General features: G+C 36.7%; 1 protein-coding gene across 6 annotated transcripts in view; it reads left to right on the top strand.

The window, feature by feature from the left end:
• Positions 1-25,368, top strand: part of sec16b (SEC16 homolog B, endoplasmic reticulum export factor) — a 57,313-nt gene that overhangs the window by 18,816 nt on the left and 13,129 nt on the right. For 5 of the 6 annotated variants that reach the window (XM_039734697.1, XM_039734699.1, XM_039734696.1 and 2 more), the window contains 10 exons: positions 2,561-2,622; positions 5,231-5,369; positions 9,048-9,290; positions 11,737-11,834; positions 14,045-14,126; positions 15,258-15,375; positions 17,616-17,727; positions 17,812-17,917; positions 19,593-19,730; positions 25,176-25,289. In XM_039734697.1, the coding sequence (XP_039590631.1) occupies positions 2,561-2,622; positions 5,231-5,369; positions 9,048-9,290; positions 11,737-11,834; positions 14,045-14,126; positions 15,258-15,375; positions 17,616-17,727; positions 17,812-17,917; positions 19,593-19,730; positions 25,176-25,289 (1,212 nt within the window). The remainder of the gene's footprint in view (positions 1-2,560; positions 2,623-5,230; positions 5,370-9,047; positions 9,291-11,736; positions 11,835-14,044; positions 14,127-15,257; positions 15,376-17,615; positions 17,728-17,811; positions 17,918-19,592; positions 19,731-25,175; positions 25,290-25,368) is intronic. The other variant, XM_039734701.1, reaches the window with a different exon arrangement.

The following is a 25,368-nucleotide window of genomic DNA, read 5'->3' as shown; positions in this document are numbered from 1 at the left end:
TTTCAAGCTTCCAGTAGTCAGGCATATGTATATTTGGTGCTATGCACTTCTGCCTCTTATATAGACATAGCAGAATGCTCCCATAAACTGTGTGCACAGTTATATAAATTCAAACTTTAAAAGAATATACTCATTGTGCATTATCAAACACATTATTATTAAAAACAACTTGTGCTGTCCCACAGTTTACTTTCTCCTGCATCTATACTTGAAGTCTTGCACATGATTTAAATTAAGACAATGAAAGAAAAGAGAGTTACATTCTATACATTTGTATCATCAGTGATTATTAAGTAAAAAATTATGATTATGCACACATGTAGAATCTTTTACAATTGATTAAAGCCTGGATAGAGTTTGCTAAAAGGTATTTGAGAAATTCTGAGACCAAATAGTTCCAATGAGGATTCTTCTCTATGTAGAGAAACCCAGTACAGAGAAATCCTAGAGGCAAATCCTTATGCGGAGTGGTGAGGTTATGGATCTGCACTGGTACCCAGAAGGTTGCCTGTTCAAGTCACCATTACTGCCAAAAGAGATCCTACTCTACTAGGCCCTTGAGCAAGGCCCTTAACCTGCACTTGCTCCAGGGGCGCTGTGCAATGACTGACCCTGCACTCTAACCCAGAGGGATATGTAAAAACTACCAAATTTCTAATACAAGAAATTGTATAAGGTTAAATAAAGAACAAAAAAAAAATGTTTCATGCGCCAAATGAATAAGACACCTTTCAGCACAACAATGATTCAGAGGATGCAACCTTGCATAACTGGAATAGCTCAGAAAAATCTGAAAATTCTAGCCCCTGGCTCAATTGAGATATGCAATAAATGCTGATAATTACTATAAACAAATGACCCCCATCCAACTTAAGGATCTCAGGATATTTTGGGGTATAACTAGATGGAATTGTTGGCAATGTCCAGTATGCCTGCTGCTGATACATTTGTTATTAATTTAGAACAGGGGTACTCAATTCCGGTCCTGGACATTCACAGTTTTAGTAATTAGAAGCCAGACCTAACAGAAAGTGACTCTATATTTAATTAAATGGCTTGTTAGTGCTTTGATTCTTCCAAGGCAAATCTTTTTCACATTATAGATTTTCTAGGAACATTATACAGTGGTCCAGAACAGATTTGTACCTCTTGGTCCTTCCCTTCTCTCTCGTTTATTTCAGAATATTGTATTAATACAGACCCTTCATTATGCATATACTTTTAAAATGAAAGCATGTAAGCTGGAGAGCTAGTTCCTTTGTCACTTGACCCTTATTATTAACTGATGGCTGGTTAAGAAAACAGGCAACAATTAAAACCTTGATATAGTATTTTAAAAGTAAAAAGGCAAATTAGGGTTCAGAATTGTAACAAGTGAACTAAAACGAAACCCCAAAAAACATATTTCTTTAGTAGTAAATAAACGGCTTCTAAATAAAAAATTGAATAAAGCAAACACCTTCAACCAATGCACACCTCCAGCTCTGGACTTGAGCCCCCCGATTTAGAAGTATCTGTGTGTTCATTTATCTGGTGACTCTGTACAGGTGTGTGTGATTTCCTGTGACCCGTCATTTGCGCGATAGACATATGCGCGCCGACAAAATAGCGCCGATTAAAATGTGCCGTCAAAATCGCGCTGACAAAATCACCTCGACAAAATCGCAAAAGTTTCATTAAATATGAATTACTAGTTTAAAGCATATATAATAATGCTTATTTTAGAAGTCAATATTATGTTATATTATTATGCCATCAGCACGGCACGCAGATAGTCCTTAAGATCACGCCCTGCATATGTAGGAAGGATTGCAGCAAGGGCGTCCCACTCTCTTGGTCTCTCTCGCGATTTTGTCGGCGCGCATTTGTCGAAAACCAGTTAGCGGCTTTGTCGGCGCTCAATTGTTGGTCGCAGTTTTGTCGGGGCGCATATGTCTATCGCGCTTTTGTCGGTGAACCGTGATTTCCTTGCTTCCTGTCCAGGGTTGCTTCCTTTCTTGCACCCACTTCTGTTATGACAGCCTCCATCTTTCCATGTCTCTAAAAATGGTTAAAAGGGCTCATAAAGAATTTTTGTTTTTACTTTAAAATTCTATAATTTTTCTAGTTTATCATTTACAAAAAATACTTATTAAATACATTCACATTCACAGTACACATTGTATGAAAATCCAAGGGAAAACAAAATATATATGAGGAGTTATCATTTTTCGCTTTTAGTTTAATCTGTCAATTTTTTGGATTTTTTTGTCTTTCCGCAGATACCCTGCATATTTTAACCTATGAATATGTGCAGATCAGCACAATAAAACAGCAGGGAGCTCTGATGCTTCTCACACTTCAGTCTCACTTCTTGCTGTGGTGCTCTTCCTTTGTTTATATGGGTTCTGACAAATCATTGAGAATATGATTTGTCGTTATGTGTGCTGAGGGACTTCTGGGTGCCCTTCAGGAAGTTGAGTCTTACCTGCACTTGTTCCTGATGGGGTAATCTCTCACTCCCTGGGACTATAATCAGAAAATTATGGATATAAAAATGTATATTTCTGTGTATTTGCAGGTTATTCTTGTTAGTACTCAAGAACAAGAAGAGATGAGGCTCTTCCCTGGGCCTTTATTAAGGTACTGTGAATAAAAATGTTAAGTTCAAAATATTCTGAGGTAACTGCCAGATGGATAAATGTATTTCAGCACTTTTTACACCTTTTTAATTTTTTAAAAATTTTTAATTTTGAAAGATTGTTTATTTTCTTGCATGCTGACCATTGTACTCTAACGGTCTTTAATAAAATGACAGTTTTGAATTTGGAAAAATGGTAACTGGCTTTTTTGTCAACTCTATTGCCAGTGCAGAGTTGAAGTGAATTGTTTTAGTCTACAGACTCGTAATATGAATTGTTAATCTGAGATTTCTGCATCTAAAAGTCACATTTTCTAGTTTTGGTACCTGCTGCATGTATTTTTCTAATTATTACTCATTTTTAATGTTATCCCAGTAATATCAGCATGCTGCTATTTTTCATTTTTTCTTTTTTGTGGACACTGCCAATTTGTACCATATTTTATAGGTGAATTGGTGATCATGCCCATTTTTAGTCAAGTGACCAAAGTCATTGTGTTGAAGACATGATAATGGTGCAGTACTTTGGAACATAGCTTTGCAGTTTATTTCTATGAAAAAAAAAACTGAGTGCATAGCGATTTTGTGAAATTTAGGTTTACATGTTAGTTTTGCCCCCCTAGTCTTGTTGTTTGACCTTGATGTTACAGTAATGATTTTTTGATGATGTGCATTATCATGTAATATTACAACAATATTATCATAAAGCACAGGAGGTTGTTGGTGGGCAGCATGGGGAAGGAGGCATTTGTGCTCTGCTGGCTGTGTATGATTATAGGTAGCACCATTCAATAAAGGTTTGTGCTAAATGTACTTAACTCCCATTAGACATTCAATATTATAACATGACAGATATTTTAGATTTCCTCCTGCTCTTTTGACCTCAGCCTGTCACATTGAGTATGTTCCTGTCTGCTAATTCTGTTTTGTTCAACCCCATGTGGCACTTGTGAGTTTTTGGCAAAATCATAACAGCATGTAAAAATGTAAGGACTGAATTAAAGGTCCTCTTTAAAAGGTCAAGAGTTTGTGGATATATTTCTTAGTGGAGCAGGAGAGATATGTGCTTTACAGTATATAGTGCTGGATCAGAAGTTCTCTACACAACCGCCTGGCTTACAGATTTTCACCATTAGCAGTTCCTGGCTCAGGGGCTGCCACATCCTTGTAAAATAATGTCAGCTATGCTGTATATCTGTTTAGTGGTTTAGGACGCTCATTTAAGCAGGCTTTGCTCATTCATTATTTCTCAATCATTGAGCCATTTTCTCTAGCCACAAGAATCTCTCTAATTTTGGGATCCTTTTCTGTTTTGACTTTTAAATCAAAATTTTTATCCTTGTCCTCTTGTTATTGGATGGATTCTATACAAAAACAGTAAGAATTGATTTTATTACCATACTTTTTAGTATGTAATTGTATAAATATATTATATTTACCATTTGTTTAGGATTATCTGTACACAGTCATATATAAAATTTTTGACCAGACTTTCTGGTGGTGTACTTTGCATGGATCACTTGTGTAGACCTAGGCATATATAGTCACAACATACTGAAGTGGTCAGAAATCTCAAATGACCTACGCCTGGAAATTCTTTAGGAGGCAGTGGAGATTACTGATGAGGACTGAAGAGTTTGGTCTGCTCTCCTTAGTCTTCTAACATTGCGATCCTCACCAGTACCATTGGCATGACACAGGACATGAGTTATAATGAACTCTGATATTTAACATTTTTTATGTTTTAGATCTAAGGTGTACAGAAACAAAGGATTCAAAGAAATGTACTGAAGCAAGTTAGCAATCAATCTAACAAAAGAAATCTCAGTGAACTCCTAACACAGTTGAAGTAAAGTTGTGATTACAACAAATTTATGATATGAGGCCTGCATATTATTTAGCTTTTAAAGTAAATTTTGTTTATTATGAATCTATTTCTTATTTACTAAACCAATATACACTGTACTTATGCTAAAATTCATAATGATGCTTAATCTAATGGGTCACAAACAGACTAGAATTCTACAAGGAATGATATATTATCTAACATATTTGACATATCAAAACTTTCTCACTGTTGTAGAGCAAACTTCACATTTTCTGTGGTTTCAAATGTAATTGGCCCCTCTGTGCATGTGTGCTTGTAAATGGCAAAAAAGAGGAATCATTTGTGCACAGTAAAATGCCAGACATGGCGCTTCTGGTGGCGTTGAATAACTATTCTGAAGACTGGTCTGTATTAGGGAGGTGGAATTTTTCTTCATTTGTGGTTTTTGGTGGAGGCACAGCAATGAGACCTACTGACTCCAGAGCACCAGAGACAAAGAGCAATCTGTAAAAAGCAAGAAATGTGCAGCAAAGGGAGGCACTGAATTCTTCTCACAGCGTAAGAAATGAGCACACTTTTCATGCCACATCATGATTTTAAATGGGAACTCTGAGTCTCTTTGTTAATACAGACAGCATGTATTCTGAGAGTATGCAATTAATAGGTTTCTTCTTTGCCAGTTAAGATCTTGTATGAAAATGAAAAATAATATTCTCTGCATGTCCACCAAGTTACAATAAAATAAAATTAATTATTCACACTAATTTGCCTTGTATTGACAGAGAGGATCTGCACAAAGTAGATGTATTAGCCTTTTGCCAGCACCAAATCAGAATTTGTCCAAGCGGTGATACAAGAAGGGAGGACTCCTGTGTTGCCATCCTCTGGAAAATGTTGGAAATGCTCTGCAGACAAAATGGGGTAAGATTTTTGAAATGCAAATGTTAAAGGCAGTAATTATAGGGTATTAATAGCTCTAAAGTAAAATTATAAAATGAAAAATCTCGTAGTATTTTAGGATTATAACTGCAAGGGAACACTTTCATGTTTACCATGTAAATCTCAGCTGGAGTATACACATGAGACTATTCAAGGTAAGCTAACGTAAGAGTAATATGCCCACTTCTTAAAGTAAGCAAGGAACTTTTCTGTTGGTTGTGTGCTTGAGGGGAGCCTACAGTGTGCCGGTGTTCCAACTGAGACTGATTCCTGCCTTGCACACAGTACTTTAGAAATAAGCTCCATAAGGCAGGATACCACTCTGGACAGCAGGCCAGAGCATAAAGTACACACTTTTGCAAACAGCCCTTCCAACTCATTCCATTCCAACTTATTTATCAATCAACTTATCATGTATATGTTTTGGGAAGGAGTGGGGACTAAAACACCTCAGAAAAAATCCACACAGCCCTGAGAAGAACAAGGACAGAACAGGTCAGAAAATTAACCCTAGCACCTTGAGCCAATGAAAAGCTTCAACCACAGTTTGTCCTGCAGCAGACCCAGGAAGAAGATTAATTTTTTAAATGAGCCATAACAAAATTATCCATCTTGAAAAGCCACAAAGGACTGTCATCGGGAAACCACAGTAGCCAGAGAAAACTACATTGGCACAAAAAGGAACATACAGACTGGTAATGATTCTTTACATTTATATAGCACTTTTCACACCACTCAAAGAACTCTCCACACATGGAGGATCCAAGACACAAACCCTTGATCTCCTTACTTCAAGGCAACAGCACTACCACTACACCACCTTGACACTCTGGGACCTGCATTTATGCCCCACAGTCGTGAGGCAGTCACAGTAGCCAGTCCACCACCACGTCACCTTTTCTTGCTGGCATTTAACCTGCTTTTTCTTCATTTACTACATCCCATAGTCACTATTAATCAATATTAGAACATTAGCACAGTACGCTAGTCTTCAAACCTCTAGTCATAATTTTCAGTTTGTGCTGTTCTTTTACTATGTCCATCTGTGCACCGAGTTTAATAACACTGATTTGTACAGATTTTAGGATGCCAATTACAAATCTAAATTGCTCCATCACATCCATTTTTTGACAGATGAAGATTTTAAAAAAAGCACACTATTTTATAGAAAAAAAATCACATTTTTAAAATGAATTATTTTGATTTGAAGAAAAAAAGATAATTTACCGACATTGTTTTAAATACCATTATTACGTACTAAAAAACAGTCACTTGGTAGTTTGTTCCTCTTATAATCCTCAGAAGTTGTTTCACAGTGGAATGGAACAGCAGCTTTCTTTCATTTGAACAATAAAAAAAAATCTTTCTAACCATCTAAATATAAATTCCTGAGAATTTTGAAGGAATGAGGAGAAGAAAAAAAATACTGAATAAAAGCAATAAATGTGTAGCAAATACTTGATTTGTGGTTGTGTCTACCTCAACTAAAAGTAAGAATGTGAAAAACTGCCACTTTTCAGCTCAAAATATACTTCAAATAATAATCTGAGTTTAAAAAATACAGTACATATCCCATAAAACAAATGTAACTTATCTTTATGAAAAAGACCATTTATTTTCAAAATGGCATTTTCAAATGAATCTGTTATCTCAAAGAAATAGATTGTGGTGGAGAAATTCCAGTTTTAGAATTAGAAATGGATTCAGAACACCCAAATCTACAAAGTAAACCACTTTTTTTTTCTTTTTTCTTTCTTTTTTTTTTTTTTTTTTTTTGCATGGGAGATTTTTTGGCACCAATCAAACTAATTTTTAGCTAATCTATTTGTGATTAATAAATTTTGCTTTATATGTGTAATTAATTTCCTCTTAATATCTTAAAGTGCTGCTGCAGGTGCATTTCTTTCAATTATTGTATTTTAATGTACTGATTATATTTTATATTTAATAAAGTTTTTGGTCTGCAAAGTACAGTCGGAAGGTTCATGGCATTAAGAGTAAAGATGAATTAACTGTTAGTCTGTACTGTACATGTTTTGCACACAATTGGTCAAATCTGACTGAGAAGGGGTGAAATTGCCCTGCCATGGACTAATGTCTTGTCCAGCATTGGTTTCTACATTTCTCTTCATAATACCTCCATGAACCTGAATTGGATAAGCTGGTATAGAAAAAGTCTAGGGGGTTGATAATGTATTGATATAGCATATAAATGCTTAGTACCCACGTAAAAAATCAAAATGCTGCTAGCATTACTTCCAGTTACTGATTGCAAAATATTGTGGTCATGACTCTCCATTACAAAGAAATTCTTGTTTTATTAAGCAGATCTGACACATGACACTTAGGTGTTGCTCGTAGTCATATACATTTATTCTACAAAGACTGAATGTGGAACGTCGTGGTGGTTTCTTTTTTATATCATGAGACATACAGTTATACCTCGTGTCTTATCAGTGCCAATAATACCTATCTTCCTTGGGATTTTGATGCATTAGATTTCAGTTGATTTGTTCTAGGGTTATGGGGTTGCCCTTCAGTACATGTGACTGAAATTTTCAAAGGGAGATTGATATCACAGTTCAAGAGTGGCATACCAGACTGGGAATTCCACAGATTCACAGTATCAATCATAGACAGGGTTCTGTTACTAGAGTACTGGTCCAAGTCTAGGTACACTGGGCTCAGGGATATGCAGGAGGCTCTGTTCCTAGAAGCTGGCCATTTCTGAAATCTGTTAAGATGTCTGGTCCTGGATTTGAACAAATAAAATGGCAATTGCCTTACTTGATTAGTGGTTATAATGGTAGGTGATTTGTGTTATTAACTGCCACAAAGCATGATTCTCAAATGTGAAAAGGTAAAAATATATCTGCTTTCTTTGGGCTATTATAAAATGAGAATTAATTATTCTACGGTGGGCTGGCGCCCTGCCCAGGGTTTGCTCCAGCAGACCCCCGTGACCCTGTGTTCGGATTCAGCAGGTTGGAAAATAGATGGATGAATTAATTATTATGTACGAGAATTTATCCTGCTTTCCATTAATTAAACTTTCTTTGGCAGTCAGCTTGATTTACACTTTATCTTTTATGGTTGCTCATCCTGTTCCCAGAGAACTTTTTATACTTGCTTAACTTCACGAGTCAGATTCAGGGAAAACGCTATTGTTTGTGATTGTTTGAAAACTCTTCTGTCCAGCAGTCTGCATCTCCATCTTGTGGCCAATACTAAATTTGCAGCTCTAATCTCCTCGTATACTGAAGTTCATTGTGTTCCATTTTCCAGATCTACATATAATTACACATAATTACAGGCTACACATAATTAAGTGTTGACCTGCTGACTGTCCTTCCTCAGAGAAATTATTAGGCTAGAGGTAAACCTAATATTCTGTTTGCCATCGTCCTTTAGACCAGAAACTTTTCCTGTAGGCAGGAAATTCTGTGATGATGGGTAGTGTACTCTATTAGATAGATAGATAGATCTGTATTTGTCCACGGGGAAAATTTTATTTTTAGAGAGCCTAATTAAAAATACCATGCTGCAAAAATTGCTGGTGGGCAGAACTGTGTCTTCTTGCTTGCAGGATTCTCATGATGTAAGTTCAGATTTGGGCAATGTATTAATGTAACATTATTATTTCAATCACTTCCTTTTCAGAGAATTGTAGGTTCAGATGTTGCTGAGTTACTAATGAAAGACTGTAAAAATCCAAGATACTATACGAAGGCTGAAACTGTGGATGAATCTGGGAGCCTAATAGACCTATCAGATGAGATGACTATTCCAGACAGCATCCAAGATGGCACAGATCTACTTACTGGAGAAAGAAAAAGTAGCACAGAATCATACTCTGAGTCTCTACAAAGATATACCAGGCTACTGCTGTCTGGGAGAAAGAAAGTAAGACAAGCAATCTGGTTGAGTGGATTGAAACTTTTGTGAAACCATACAGTAATCCCATGTTTCAGTTTTCTTCACACTTGATCCATTATTTACAGGTAAAAATCATGCAAAATGGTGCCTGTAACCACTTTCCAACTGTGTCCCTGTGTTCTTGATGAATTAATTTTAAAATAACAGTCTCAATCCACTGTACTAATTCCCTTCATAATTTTAAACACTTCAATCATGGCTCCTCTTAATCTTTTTTGCTTAAACTGAAAAGGCTTAGCTCTTTTAAACTTTCTTCTTAATTCATCCCCTGTAACCCAGGAATCAACCTAGTTGCTTTTTTCTCGACCTCTGCTTGTGTCTGAACCAATTTTGCACCCAGCTACAAACATTTCCCTGAACTCCCACTTCTTTCAGTTTTGATGTTCAACCTTTCATGTGGCACTTTTTCAAATGCTTTCTGAAAGTCAAGATAAATAATATCATAAGCTCCACTCTGATCACACCCTTTTGTTGCTTCTTTGTAAAATTCCAGCATGCTAGTAAAACATGACCTCCTTCTTTTGAAGTCAAGGTGACTGTTAAATAAAACTTATGTTCTTGCTATGTGTTGCTTAATGGTTCCCTTAATAATTCCATCCATTTATTTTCCTGTTGTGCACATTAAGCTTACAGGCTTATAGTTGCTTAGAGCTTTCCGGTAACACTTTTTATCTAACGGGATAGTATTTGCCATTTTCCATTCCTTCCATCCCCCAGTGCACAGTAACTTCCTGAAAATAAGCATCAAGGGTTTATTTATCTACTTATTAACCTCCTTAAGTACTCAAGGATAAATATTATCTGGTCCTGGAGATGTAATCTGAGCAGTAGCTCCTTAGTACTCACTTATACTTGTAGGAGACCATCCACTTCCTCACATGTGAAGACCTCAGAAAAATGCAAGTTTAGAGCATCTGCTATTTCACTGTAGTTTTTAATTGACTTTTACTATCACCACCTCTCTTTTTCTGGGATCTGGATTTGAGGTGGCCCGTTGGGGCTCCACATCCCTTCCAACCACCTCAGAATCCTCAGAGGCACCATCCAGCTCCGCAAGGACCTGAACATGGTTTGACACATCCAGCTCTGGGGTTGATATCCCCAGACAGTGTGCACACTTTACCTTACACCTTGTAACCGTGACCCATCTATCTCTACCTGTCTGGTCTGGAATCTTTTCCTGCACCACCTTAGGGACACCATCTCTCTAAAGGACACCTGGGCCAGGTCTGCCAGTTCTCTACTACTATGTAAGCTGGCCAACTACCCCTCCTATTCAGCAAACCTGGATCAGCTGGCATCTCCTGCAGATGTAACCCCCATAGAAGAATGGCTCCTCCAAGCTGTCATCTAAAAAGATTTGTTTTGCACTGTCCTCATTATTAAAACTTGATTTTAGAGATTTGATTTGATTAATAAAACTGCCATAACGATTTTTATTTTACACCTTTTGCCAGTTAAGCTCCTGTAATATTCTTCCCCTTGACTGCCTGCTGTTTGCACTTCAATAAGGTTAACTTTGCTTTTCTCTGTCTGTTCTCCTAACTTTGTGCTCCTCTTATTCTTTACTTAAAAACTCTCCACTTGCACCGTTTGTACACCTTCATATTAATGAACCCTTATGCTGTCACCCTCTTAACTGCTCTACTTTCCTAACTGCTAAGAACTGTTCATTGTAGAAAAACTTAGTGAATATATGCTACTAGTTAATTTCTTACTGTCTTGTCTGCTCCTACAGCTGCTTGTGAGGGCCTCCTGACTATGTACCACTGAGCCTTCTCCTTTACTGCTTTGAAGATAGATGCAGCATTTTTTCACACTAAGGAATCGCTGTTTCAGTTTCTTATAAACTGTTTGTTGCTATGATGGCAGTGTATTTGCTTTCAGATACTGCTTACTGCCATGCCTTGCCGACGCTAGTTTGAATACAAACAACAAGAACAAGTACACGTAACAAGTAACTTTTCCAAAAGCACCCCTAAACACCCAACTGCTTTTACTCCTGTGCAGGTGAAAGAAAAGCAAAAAAACCCTGTAAAGGGAAAAATGCTTTAAAAAATTCCAGCATGGCTCCTTAGCGGCAAACCAAACACACGTTTGTAGGAGCAAAATGTATTTTTTAATAAACTTTCACACCACTGATAAAAACAACAACTCTCAGCTGCTTCTCTCTAGTATGCAAAGATGACGTTAGTACATTAACAATTCTTTTTAAGGTTAGTCTTACTCTGCTTAAGGTTGGTTCTTGCATAATGCCAGGTGCTGCTGGAATTGTCTCCTGCTCTTGAATTAGATTAATGAATTGTTTAGTCATATTCAGTTACTGGAACAAATTTAAATCCTAACTTTTGGTTTTGTTGTATATTACATATAAAAGATTTGTTTTTAAAGTTGTTCTTTTTTCCCATACTAGGAGGCTCTTGAGGCTGCAATGGGGAATGAGCTCTGGGGTCATGCTTTCTTTTTGGCCAGTAAAATGGACAGCAGGACATATAGCAATGTACTAAACAGGTAATGGTCACTTAGTCATTGGACTTATCAATAAAAACAGTGAGGTTGTTTTTCATAAGAAACAACGTGGCAAGTGTGATTAGAGATCTGTGAACAAGTAAGCACAATCTTACCGTAGTAAGTAGTTTTATATTAGATTAGATTATATGAAATTAAAATTTTAAAAACATAACATATTGGTGTTAAGATCTTTTGTTTTTTCATAGCTCCAATGACATGGGTTTGTTTAACACTTTCTGTATATAGTTGTCATGTTCCTTCATAACTTGCACAGCTTTTTTTCTGGACACTCCAGTTCTTTCCCAGACATGTAAAGGTTAGGTTGAATGGTGACTCTGAACTGGACAGAGAAGTCTGATTGAGTGTCCCATGCAAAGCTGGCCCTAGGCTGTAGCTCTGTGTAATTGTGCATTGGAAAAAGTGGGTTCAGAAAATGGTTAAATGTCAGGAAGAGCACCATTGCAGGATCTCACAGTGCTAAAGCCATACCAGTAGGGAAAAATATTATTTTTCAAATTCTTTCTAGTGGAGGGTGTTCTGGAGGATTCTGAGTTCTTCCATGGTTCAGAGATATGCTCTTCATTTGAGTGACTAAATAATTGTCCTATCATAAGTGAGTAAAGGTGATTTCTTAAGGGTGTCCTGCAGTGGGCTGCTTTCTGCCTTGCACCTGTCACTCTCTGCGACCTTCTGTCGAAAAAAGTTGTTCATAAGACAAGTAATGAGGAAAATAATTAAGGGATTTCCTTTTCTGTCAGTTTTCAAATTACATAAATAATAAGGAGTTGTATTTTCATTCCTCTTTACCACTAAAATCTTGAAGCTTAGCTAATTTCTGGCTTCATTTTTGTTTTCCTAAGACTCCTAGAACCACCCATGGTTGGTTTTTACTCTGTATGTGGAACTTGGACCTAGCCAGCAATGACACTTAAGCAGCTGTGTCATCATGCAAATAAGAATCTTATATTTGAAGTGTTGTTGCTTGGCACAAAACAATCATTTTAGCCATTTGGCTTGGTGGACTGCAGACAAAGCACAAGCAATTATGGACAGGGCTTAACATGACTTTGAAATTTTCAGCTGTAATGAAATTGATAACAAAGGTGAATATCAAAGAATCTGTAGAACAAATCATCTTTCTAAGCAATTACATTTACTTTTACTCTAATTTGTTTAGCAGACACGTTTATGCAAAGCGACTTACAAAAGAAGTCAATATAATTGAGTAACATCAGTTTGGGACAAGTCTGATAAGACAAGGGTACATAATTGATCATCCCAATTGAAGAGCTCAGAATAAAATACAAGTGAGTTACAAGCCCTACATTTACAAAACCTAACACTTAATATCAGTTAGATAGAAATTCACCAAACAAGAGAGTCTTCAAATGTTTCTACAGATCATTAACAATCTGAAACAAAGCTGTAAGGAAAACAAAAACTCAAACAAAAGCATAAGACAAGATAAAGCGGAAATCTTTATCTTATCTGCTATTAGGTTGTTATGCCAATATCCATTGTTTAGTTTGATGTAGTTAAATCCAAAGAACACCACCTGTAGATTCTTACTCATAATAGGAAAGCACCTGGACCTGGCTGGCAGCTTTGTTCTAGTACATTATAGTTCCTGTTCTGATGGAAAAAAACAGTAAGAAAGTAATTTAAGAAGTGTAACTGTGGGTTGTTATCATGTTATAAATATAACGCATTCATTTATCTATCCATTGTCATGTCCACTTAATACATTTCAGAGTCATAGGGACTAGAACCCATCCTGACAACAATGGATGCTCATTGAGAATGTCTTTTTCACACAGAGAAATGTAGACACATGGAATAAGTTAGCAGATAGTGTGGTAGACCATAGGACTTTAGGGACCTTCAAAACATGATTTGATATTAGTTTGGAGGAATTATGCAGATAGGAATGGTGAGCTTTGTTGTGATGGATGTCCTTTTCTTGTCTAAATCTTTCTACTGTTCTAAAAAGCAGGAATAATTCCTGGAGTGCTAAGCACATTGTAGAACACACTTAAGATTACTTCCACACATGCTCATTGAGTGTGGCCAATTAACTCAACATATATTTCAAAACATGTTTATTTTCTTGTTAGGAAAGGATTTTTTGTTTCCTAATGAACTTTTCATTGTATTGGCATGAAAACTTCCTGTCTTTATGTTAAAGTGCTGTTTCTAACTACATCTTCCAGGTTCACCAATAGTCTGGCCTTGAGTGATCCTCTTCAGACACTGTTTCAGTTGCTCTCTGGAAGAACACCCATTGCATCTACAGTGAGTGAGAAATGACTACCTATCACTGTTTTAAAGTGGTATTCTATGCCTTATTGTCACATTTGCTTTCAGCATGTCTGTCAATGCACACTTGTGAACATGTGTTATGAAATTATTCTGTAAATATAAGAACTTGTCTGCATTAGCACTAACAAAGGAAATTCACACAATCCTGACTTTAGAATAGGAATAGGAATGACACTGAAAATGGCCGTTACCAAGCCTAGTTAGTAAGAATTCTGATAACTGGCATGCTTTTAGAAGCACCAGATTACAATGTATTGGACAGGGCACATTATAATCAGACCTGAAACCAAAAAAGGGAAGAAACCAAAATGTGATGGAATGAAATTACATTAGATTATATCACAATTCATATTACATGTTATTTGGGAGTGTATACCATGGCCATATTGTATATTTAAGGCCATAAAAGGCAGATGTTAAAATTTTCATAAAACATTTGCCAGTTCAATGGACAGGACCTTCACTTGGCAGTTAACACATCCAACGCTAATCATAAAACAAGTTGCAACAGATTTCTAGTTGTAAAATTTGTGTTTTGTTGAATATTTATTAAGCATTTAATGATGCAAGCATTAGTGTTGTCTAAAATTTTAATTGAAACTGAAACTGTGTCAGCCTTCAGATGAAGAGTTATTTTGAGTGAAACCATGAATAACATTGCATCTATAAGGCAGTGAAAGGCAAAATATATTATCAGTACAAAGTAAAGTCTACCAGATTTCCAGATGCTCTTCCAGCTTCAGAGAAGGAGTATGTCATAATTAATGTCTCTGTTTCATAACTCCAGCTGCATGTTTTTGCTACATGGGATTCGTAGAAATATAGGTAAACTGTAGTGTCTTCTAACGCCCAGATGCTTATTCAGTTCAGTTAATTGCTCTGAGAATCCTTCAAAATTTAATAGAAGATAAACTCAGAATTCTACTCCCAAAGTTTTATAATGATTTGCTACACACACAGGCAAAAAAATATATTTTTACCTAGTAAGTCCCAAAAGAGCTTTAGTATGAAAATGAATAATAATGCATTGAAAGAAAAAGAATAAAAATAAAGTCTTCCAGAAAAAGAACATTGTATGTACACACATATTTTATTAATGTTTAGAACTGTGGACATGACAGATGGGGAGACTGGAAACCTCATCTCGCTATGATGCTATCAAACCAGACCAGTGATCCTGAAGTTTATCAGAAAGCCGTTATTAGTATGGCAGATACTCTTGGTAAGGAAAGTGAAAAGGTCCATTATTCCCTCTGGGATTCTTGACTTTTTAATAGATCTTTATTGTAAGTATACTAAATGTTTTCCTGATTCATCATTGACATTGTGTTTAATTAAAATTGACCATAAGATGTGCAGTTATTACATACTCTCTAGAAGCAGTGTCATGTACATCTACTGAATAATCATGATGTGTGTTGTTATTAATTAAAAAGTCTTTATGGTGGCCTGCTGTACTATTTACAGGCATATCATTAAGCATCACTATATTTAGTGCCTTTTGAGTAGTGGTTAGCTCTGATGCCTCATGCATCCAGTGCCCTGAGTTCAAATGCGACACCTGGTCCTTGTCAGTATGGTGTTCACATGTTGCCTCTGTGTATATCTGTGGGTTTCCCTAACACATTCCCAAGACGTTCATGTTAGATTAACAGACTATTCCAAATGGATACCATGATATACTGGTCCCCAGATTAGAGCTCTCTGTGACTATGTGCCCTGTAATTCCAGAATAGACTGGCCCAATGATACTGAATTAGACTAAGATGGTTTGAAAGTTATTTTTTATCAGTACTGCCTCACAATGGTAGGAGCCTGGGGTCTCATTTATCAAGCATGCGTAAAACAAGCTCTAAACTAGTGCGTATACCAACAGCCGTAAGCACAAGAAAGTTGGGAGTTATCAAACGTGAGTATGCACAGCTGTACGAAATGACTGATGATGAATCGCACTCCTTCTAAATTGTGTGCGTGTGCATAGTAATTTAAATTTGCATACAGAAACGCCCTCAAATAAGCTTATTTGGTAAACAACCTACCTTATAAAAACCCAATGCCGCCAGGGCACTATAGAACCGTTATCATGGATCCCATGAAGAGAGGAAAGAAAAAAAACTTCACAGACAACGAAGTGGAAGTGCTTTTAAATGAGGTACAACGTAATAAGACAGTTTTGTTTGCTGCTTTTTCAGGCAGAATGTCAAAGAAAAAAAAAGACTTGGCGTGGGGACAGGTTACTAATGCGGTAAATGCCGTCTCACCTGCATGTAGAACTACTGCAGAAATCAAGAAAAAGTGGTTTGATTTGAAAGTGTCCTCTAAAAAAAGAATCGCAGCCCACAAAAGAGACCTCTGTGCCACAGGAGGAGGCCAGAATCTTATTTCAGTGTCACCATTGGATGACAAGGTAGCGGCAATTATTGGTGAAACGTCAATGAGCGGAGTAATCCCCGATGGTGACACCTAAAGTGCAATTCCATCAACTGCAGGAGAGGCCGAGCCATCTGAAAATGGTTAGAAGGTTTTCAAATGTTTGTGTTGCGATATATTATTCATAGATAAATAACACTCACAATGCAAATGATTTGGATTGTTCATTTAACATTTATTTTATAGATCTGCCAGTTTTGCCAGGTCCTGCTCCGCATGCCACTTCAGCACGTCCGATGCGTTTCGAGGCACGAGTCCTGACTGATGCGGTTCTGAAAACACAGGAGGAATTAGTGAGAGGCATTGTAAGCATAAAAGAGGAACTGCACCAAATCAATGTGAACTTGAGGAACATTAGTGATTCACTAAATGCATCATGCAAGTTCAATAAAAGCTCCAATTGATCTCACCATTTTCTCACAATTACTCCTTATTGTGAAACAGATTTAGAACTATGAAGTATAAGGGCACTGGGTTTATATGTGATTACAGTTCTCTACCACTAGGGGATTCTGCTTACGCACAGTCAGGAGTTCTTCTAAATGTGCGCACATTTTCACACACACGTACAAATTAATGAATCGCATTCTATTAGTGGAATTGTGTGTACGCACAATGAGTCCCCTGGATTGTAAACTCATCCTAGTCACTTTCTGTATGAAGTTTCCTTTGGATATTGCAGTTTTCTGCTATGGTCCAAAGGCATCCCCCCGTTCACAAACCCCCCATCCTTCCAGGGTTTTTCCTGCCTTTTCTCATTGCTGTTCGGATGGGCTCCAGCACCAATTACCCTGAACTAATTTATACAAATTCAGTAATAACATACCTTGTGATGGACTGGCACCCCATCCAAATTTGTTTTTACATTGCACTTGTTGCTGCAGTATTAGAATAAGCAGGTCAAAAACAAAAGGATGGTAGTGACATGTGTAACTGTAACAAATAGCTTGCAGTTCCTCTAAATTGTTTTCCAGTGCATTAAAGTAACTTGCTTCTTCAGATTTTAATGTAATCGTATTTGTGACTTTTTAGCTTCAAAAGGTTTTATAAATTCAGCTCATTTCTGCTACCTAATAGCTGGAGTTCCCTATGGTAATTATACTGACAAATCAGAGAAGATGGTCCTTTTGGGCAGTAATCACAAGTGAGTATAAATGTTTTGTTTCTTAAAAAAGCAGATTCAACTACTGGCAGAATTTATAATATTTTTTTTTTCATTTTCCCCAAGTCTTCCTTTCCTGAAGTTTGCCACCACATCAGCCATCCAGCTCACAGAAGTGTTTGAGTACTGCCAACGACTTGGAAATCCAAGTTTCTCTATTTCTGCTTTCCAGGTTCAAAAGTTCTTCTATTTTAATCCTTTACTCTCATATATAAAGTTAACCAACTTTAAAAACAAATAAGTGTCCTTTGAAAATTCAAACAATAGTAGAAACTATGGCTGGTCAACATTTAAGGGCCTTTGTAATTCAGTCATGCTTTTAAGGTATGAATTAGAGAAGAATCTTCTTATCTTTTTTTCACATCTGGTTTCTGACCAAACTAGTATGGCATTAATGTGACTCTCATTGTACTTCCTATGCTCAAGAAGGTCAAAGTTTTGGAATGCATAGTACTTGGCTCATTAGCCTAAAAGAAGTGACCGTAAACCGTTCACTTGTCAGCTGTTTCATGTCTGCTGTTTATTCCTGCCATAAAAGACTAACATATTGATGTAAATTGATACAACAGTGAAAATAAAAACCACACCAACACAATTAAGTTATTATAATTGGCAACTTTAAACTGGCTCCATGCAGGTGAGTGTGCAAAAAATTATTTATGTATGGCTATCACTTGATCATCATACATTACTTAAAACTCTTAAATTGCATACTTACATCTAGACTCCTCAGGGACATTAAATTATAAAATCAATCTTGTCCTTCACCCCACTGTCACAACAATGACCAGTGCTCAAGACAACTCAACCTTTTTTAAGGTATGGAGCACTAGTAAATACTGGCATGCTTCTCACACAAATAAAATCATGTAGTATCTCTTGTCAGTTAAGGAGGTGATGACAGTTGCTCCTCAAGGAATGCAACTGAAGAATAAATATGCACAATCTGTTGCCAGTGAAAGAGCGAGAAGTATCTCTTTCAATGCTGATGGTGATCTATACCTTTAATCTATAAATAGGGGCCCTAAATACCAGACAACTGCCTTCAATACAAATCCAGGATAATATAACATTTTTTTATTGAATAACAATACCTCAATAGGCTTACCTCCAAGCATACACCAAGTTTAACTGCATCCTTTCCCTCCACTTCTGCTCATTTAGCATTATCCTCCGACTCAGCGAGTGAAGGGAGATACCTCCTTTTATATTGGATATGGGAGTACTTTAGGTGCCATGGCATTTCATGACAGAAACACTTCCAGGTTATATGGAAGCTATCCAAAACGGGGGGGTTTGGGGGGGTCGTCTCCCAGAAGTGTCCCCTGGTGGCACCCAAGGAACCGATGGGCTTCCTTCCCAAACTACCTATCTCAGGTAGCCTTGCGGGTGTCCAACCTAGAACCAAGCTAGAGGAGCACTGCCATCTCTCAAATTGGGGGATGAAGTGCTTTTGATAAAGTGTCTCCCCCAGGCCATCTGTTCACTCCGACTGGGATATGAACCATCAACAATATTGGCAAGGTTGCACTTCTATCCACATGATCCTTCCATTCAAGGTTCCTGGCTGGGCAAAGAAGCAGTCTTCATCCAATTCAGGATGCCAATTCTTCCATTAGGAGTTTCACAATATAAAGAAATATAAAATATCTAAGGAAGCTATTTGCAATATTATTACTTAAATCACATCAGGAAAAGCTTTGTCATAACCCTATCCCAATTACATCTGAGGCTTCAGCAAGACTGTGTTCTAAAAATGCCAGCAAAGAAACATTTTACATGCTTTGAAGATAACATACTGTTTGGTGCGCACAAGGACAAGTGCATTTTCTTGTAATTAACTACAGGTTTACAAATTTGTATATGCCTGCCGACTGCTGGACTACGGACTTGCCTCACAAGCTTTTCACTATTGCGAGGTTATTGGCAAGACCATTGTCGAACAAGAGACATGTTCACCTGTACTTTTGCAACAAATCATTATGGTAAGCAGCTGGAATCAATGATATTTCTTCACTTTAGACTAGGGATGGCTAACTCTGATCCCGAAGAGCCACAGTTGCTACAGGTTTTCATTCTAACTATCTTTTTAATTAGTGACTAGTTTTTGCTACTAATTAACCTAATTTAATTTATTTGCTATTTAAGACCCAGACCATTTAGAACAGTGATGCGCCGCAGGGGCTTCAGGTTTTTGTTCCACCGAATTGCTTCAAGAGAAATCATTCATTGCTGATGAAGCACTTATTGCTCAAATTACATTTTTCTGCTTCATTTTAGCTATCCAACTAGTTAAGATTTTAAACCCTTAATGGCTTATTTTAGTCCTAAACCGCAGTATTCATTGTTTTAGCTGCCCCTTATCTATACTAATAAAAGGCAAAGCCCTCACTGACTCACTCACTGACTGACTCACTCACTCACTGACTCACTGACTTATCACTAATTCTCCAACTTCTCGTGTAGGTAGAAGGCTGAAATTTGGTAGGCTCATTCCTTACAGCTTACTTACAAAAGTTGGGCAGGTTTCGTTTCAAAATTCTACGCATAATGGTCATAACTGGAACCTATTTTTTCGTCCATATACTATAATAGGCGTCTGCTCGATGGCCGTGGGAGGCGGAGTTACGCCTATTATACGCATATTCATAAGTGCAACTACTGCGGAAACAAAGCACATGGTGGAAAAAGTCAATGTCCCGCTAAAGGAAGACAGTGTAAAAAAAAAAACCCGTGCATGCTGTGTGTCACGTCTCAGATAAAGAGGAAGACGAGCTGTTTATTGATGCAGTAAGAAACGAATCGATGAATGAAACCTGTAATCTTTACAACGATTGACAAACACGGAATGTAACTTGAACACAACACATCCTACAAATACAAACCTGATTGAAAGAAATAATGATAATCAAATCCTTGATGACAGCAACACTCATAACACTCGCAAAACAATTACTGTATATTGACAATCATGTTACCTTATTTTTAAAATGTTCCTTTTTCTTTTTCATAACTTGTTTAACACACTATTTCTCCGCTGCGAAGCGCGTGTATATATATATATATATATATATATATATATATATATATATATATATATATATATATATATATATATATATCCCGATCTACATACTCTCAAATAGACAAACCACACACCGTGGCGCAATGGAAGAGTCTTTGCCTCTAGTGCCGAGGTTAGATTCCCGAGAGGGGGTGCACTGAGTATGTACGCCTGAAGACCCCAAAATTACGGAGAAACACGTGTCGTGTACTCTTTGCATTATTTCACAGTAAAACTATTTCAATATATATATATATATATATATATATGCACACATAAATATATATCAGCGCTTCCCAATTCATTTTACCCTCGCATCCCCTTGGTTTGAGACGTATGAAAAAATATGCGGTTAACGCAGAAAAACAGATCACCAATTGAAGCTTTATGAATAATAGATACTTTATTTGCCATCAATAATTGTTTTGGTAAAGACATACTCAGTGTAATCATTAGATGAATGGTAAAAAAGTAAGAGCAAGGGGAGGGTGACTTATTGAGGCACGCAGGTGAAACCACAATAGCACGTGAGCTTGATGTAGTGCACGTCAACTCGATCTGAATTGTGCGATCACATTCGAAAAAATATATCTTTTCAAGTTCTATTTAGTCGACACAAATATCTTTGGTTGGAATCTAAGGTGAATTTACTCTTTACATTTCTATGGTGAAGAAAAATGTATGCAATGATGCCTACATTTAACTTGCATTCCTACCAAAGACATTTCTGTCGACTAAATAAAAATTCCTTCTATTTAAAATTTAAATAGAAATTGAACAGATACGATAGTTCATAATATCCACGCAGACTTGCACGTAAGAGCGGGAGTCATCCGTTTTAACAAGCAGCGTATTGCACTGATACGAAATACCCTGGCCATTTAATTATTTAGGAATGGATAAATAAATTAAGATTTTGTACAAATAATGTTTTTCATTTTTCTTCCTTGATGGATTCTGGCACCCCCGCAACAGTTGCTCGCACCCCAAAGAGTGTATGTGTATATATATATATATATATATATATATATATATATATATATATATATATATATATATATATATATATATATATGTATATATATATATGTATGTGTGTATATGTGTATATGTATATATATGTTTAAAATGTGTGTGTGTGTATGTATATATATATATATGTATTTGTGTGTATATATGTGTGTATGTATGTATGTGTGTATGTGTATGTATGTGTGTATATGTAGATATGTAAGGATAAGTATATATATATATGTTTATATGTGTGTGTGTGTGTATATATATATATATATATATATATATATATATGACAGCAACACTCATCACTCACAACAGTGACAAAACAATTACATTGACAATCATGTTACGTTATTTTCATAATGTTTCCTTTTCGTTTTCATTACTTCTTTAACACACAACTTCTCTGCTGCGAAGCGTGGGTATTTTGCTAGTATACTGTATACAGTATACTGTATGTATGTATGTGTATATATATATATGTATGTGTATGTGTGTATATATGTTGATATGTGTACATATACAGTATGTATATATATGTAGATATGTGTATGTGTATATATGTTTATATGTATATATGTTTATATATGTGTGTGTGTATGTATGTATATATATATATATGACAGCAACACTCATAACAGTGACAAAACAATTACATTGACAATCATGTTACGTTATTTTTAAAATGTTTCCTTTTCTTTTTCATAACTTCTTTAACACACTACTTCTCCGCTGAGAAAGCAAAGCCCTCACTCACTCACTCACTGACCAACTGACTCATCACTAATTCTCCAACTTCCTGTGTAGGTAGAAGGCTGAAATTTAGCTGGCTCATTTCTTACAGCTTACTTACAAAAGTTGGGCAGGTTTCGTTTCAAAATTCTACGCGTAATGGTCATAACGGTTGACAACGTCCGCCATTTTGAACTTTCTTATTTATGGCCCCATCTTCATGAAATTTGGTAGATGGCTTCCCTACGCTAACCGAAACCAATGCATGTAATTATTTCTGTGCTTTGACGCCACTGTCAGCCACCATATTGAACTTCCAACGGTCTTTGTTACTTATGGGCCCATCTTCAAGAAATTTGGTACGCGGGTTCCCAACGCTAACTGAATCCTACTTGCGTACATATATACGTCCAAAGCCTGTAGCTCGGTCACCATGTGAGGCGGCGTTGGGTCCCCCATCCCAACGCCTCCCACGTTGTTGGCTGCCTGCCTATATAGGGACATCCGTCGCTCCGGTCTCTACATTCCCTTCCTTGCTTCGCCACGGGATTCACGTCTCCCTGCTGATAACTACAGCCTTTTTATTTAATCCACGGCTTCTCCGCTGTTTTATTGTTCGTTTATTATGATTATAGTTATTGTGTAGGTATTTTAGATTTACTTTACATTGTTCAGGTACCCATTTCCTTTATCGTTCCAACCATACCCCTATTAACATGTCTATCGAGGTGATCACCATCAATCAAAGAACTGTCACTAACCGAGTGGTTTCCATGCCCGGAGATGGCACCTACCTTTTCCATTCTGTTTGTTACATATTGCACGGCCATATCATGCTCACTCTTGATATCCGGAGGAACATTGTGTCTTTTGTATTGAATAACTGGGACAGGTTCAAGGTGTGGACTGATGACGGTACAGGAGATAATTATACTACACAGGAGCACTATAAGAGGGAAATGCTTAAGCCCTTCACCTATGGTTCTGCATGTGAGTTGATGGCTGCCGTTGAATTGTTCGGTTGACGCATTCAAGTGTACCGAAATGGCCAAATATTTTACACCTTTGGACAACCGCCAATGTCTCTTAAACATGTTAGATTCACAGGTGACGATTTCAGTAGTGGACACTTTGATGTTTATGAATGTTTAAACTCTCAAAAGCTGGATGTGAAGTTATCGATGAAACCGGTTGTATACTTACAACGCTTGACAGATGCCGAATGTCACTTCAACACAAGTCCTGCAAATACTGTCGTAATTGAAACAAACCATGAAACTCAAACCGATTGTGACAGCAGCAATCCAAGCTGTGAGATTTGAAACAACATTACTTTTCACATGGCCAACTGTACGTTGCATGCTCAAGAGTAAGCTCAGCGCACAGCTTGGTCATATTACAACTGGAGGGCCGAAATGACAATGTGGTATACAAAGAGATCCTTAAGAAATAATTATTGGTATATTTTCCCTCAGTTTAAAAAGGTTTAATTTTCTTCTCAATAAAAATTTTAAGGCAGTACTTCGCCGCTGTGAAGCACGGGTATTTTGCTAGTTACCAATAAGATGCAAATTACAGAAGGAAACCGAAGAGGAAGTGAAGAACTGAAAATTACACATTTTAGACTTCAAATCACTCGGATGATACATGTATCATTACAAAGGAAAAAAAATCTATGATTTAAGAATGAACTGACATGGTAGAGCTAAAACATTAACAAGCTATGAAATTAAATAAGATCTGTTATTGTTGAGGACTGGCTTCTAATTAAGCAACTTAGTTGGAACAAAAACCTGAAGCCACTGTAGCTTTCCAGGATCAAAGTTGCCCACCCCTGCTTTAGGCATTCATTAGGTTGCAAGTTCTGGTACTTTTCTTTGTTTCATTTAATATTGGGCAAGATGTGTACTAAACACTAGAACCAATACATCTTTATTTGTGAATAGAATAAATTAAGTTATGAAAAGAATTACTATATCTCAACATACTATCTTCTTCTTTTCTCTGAATTCACTGTCGTAATCTTCTTTATTTATTTATTTGGTTTGTACAATGCTATATACTGTATACCCTGCCGTTCTTTCTTATATTCTGTAAGTGCCTTGAGCATGGGAAAGGCGCTATATAAATAAAATGTATTATTATTATTATTATTATTAATGCATAACAGAAGGGTCTATATGGATGCTAACATTATAGTTCTGTGTTCTGTGTATTGTATTGTATTGACCCCCTTCTTTTTGACACCCACTGCACGCCCAGCCTACCTGGAAAGGGGTCTCTCTTTGAACTGCCTTTCCCACGGTTTCTTCCATTTTTTCCCTACTGGGGTTTTTTTGGGAGTTTTTCCTTGTCTTCTTACAGAGTCAAGGCTGGTGGGCTGTCAAAAGGCAGGGCCTGTTAAAGCCCATTGCAGCACTCCTTGTGTGATTTTGGGCTATACAAAAATAAATTGTATTTTATTGTATTATAGTCTCAATTTTCATGAATAAATAATTTACTGTAATTATATAAATCTATAAATAACCCAGTCTGTACTGGTGAATGTTTAGTTTAAAAGTCGTTACCATTTGGTTGTCTTCTTGAACTAATAGAAGTTTTTCTTGCATTTCTACAGCTATCCAACAGACTGAAGCTATCAGACCCTTTGTTTCATGAACGATCTGAATTAGCGCAGGACTTGGAATCTGATTGGCTAAAAAGGCTACGGCAAATGCACGTGCAGTCTCAGGTGAGCTACTCTTTATCTAGATCATTCAATGCTATGTATTACATATATACTATAATACAGAGCTACAATCATCTGTGAT

This window comes from Polypterus senegalus, chromosome 14, assembly GCF_016835505.1.
Source record: "Polypterus senegalus isolate Bchr_013 chromosome 14, ASM1683550v1, whole genome shotgun sequence".
NCBI classification, from domain to species: domain Eukaryota; kingdom Metazoa; phylum Chordata; class Cladistia; order Polypteriformes; family Polypteridae; genus Polypterus; species Polypterus senegalus.
Note: the sequence above shows the minus strand (reverse complement) of the source record. Positions and strands in the feature narration are given on the sequence as shown.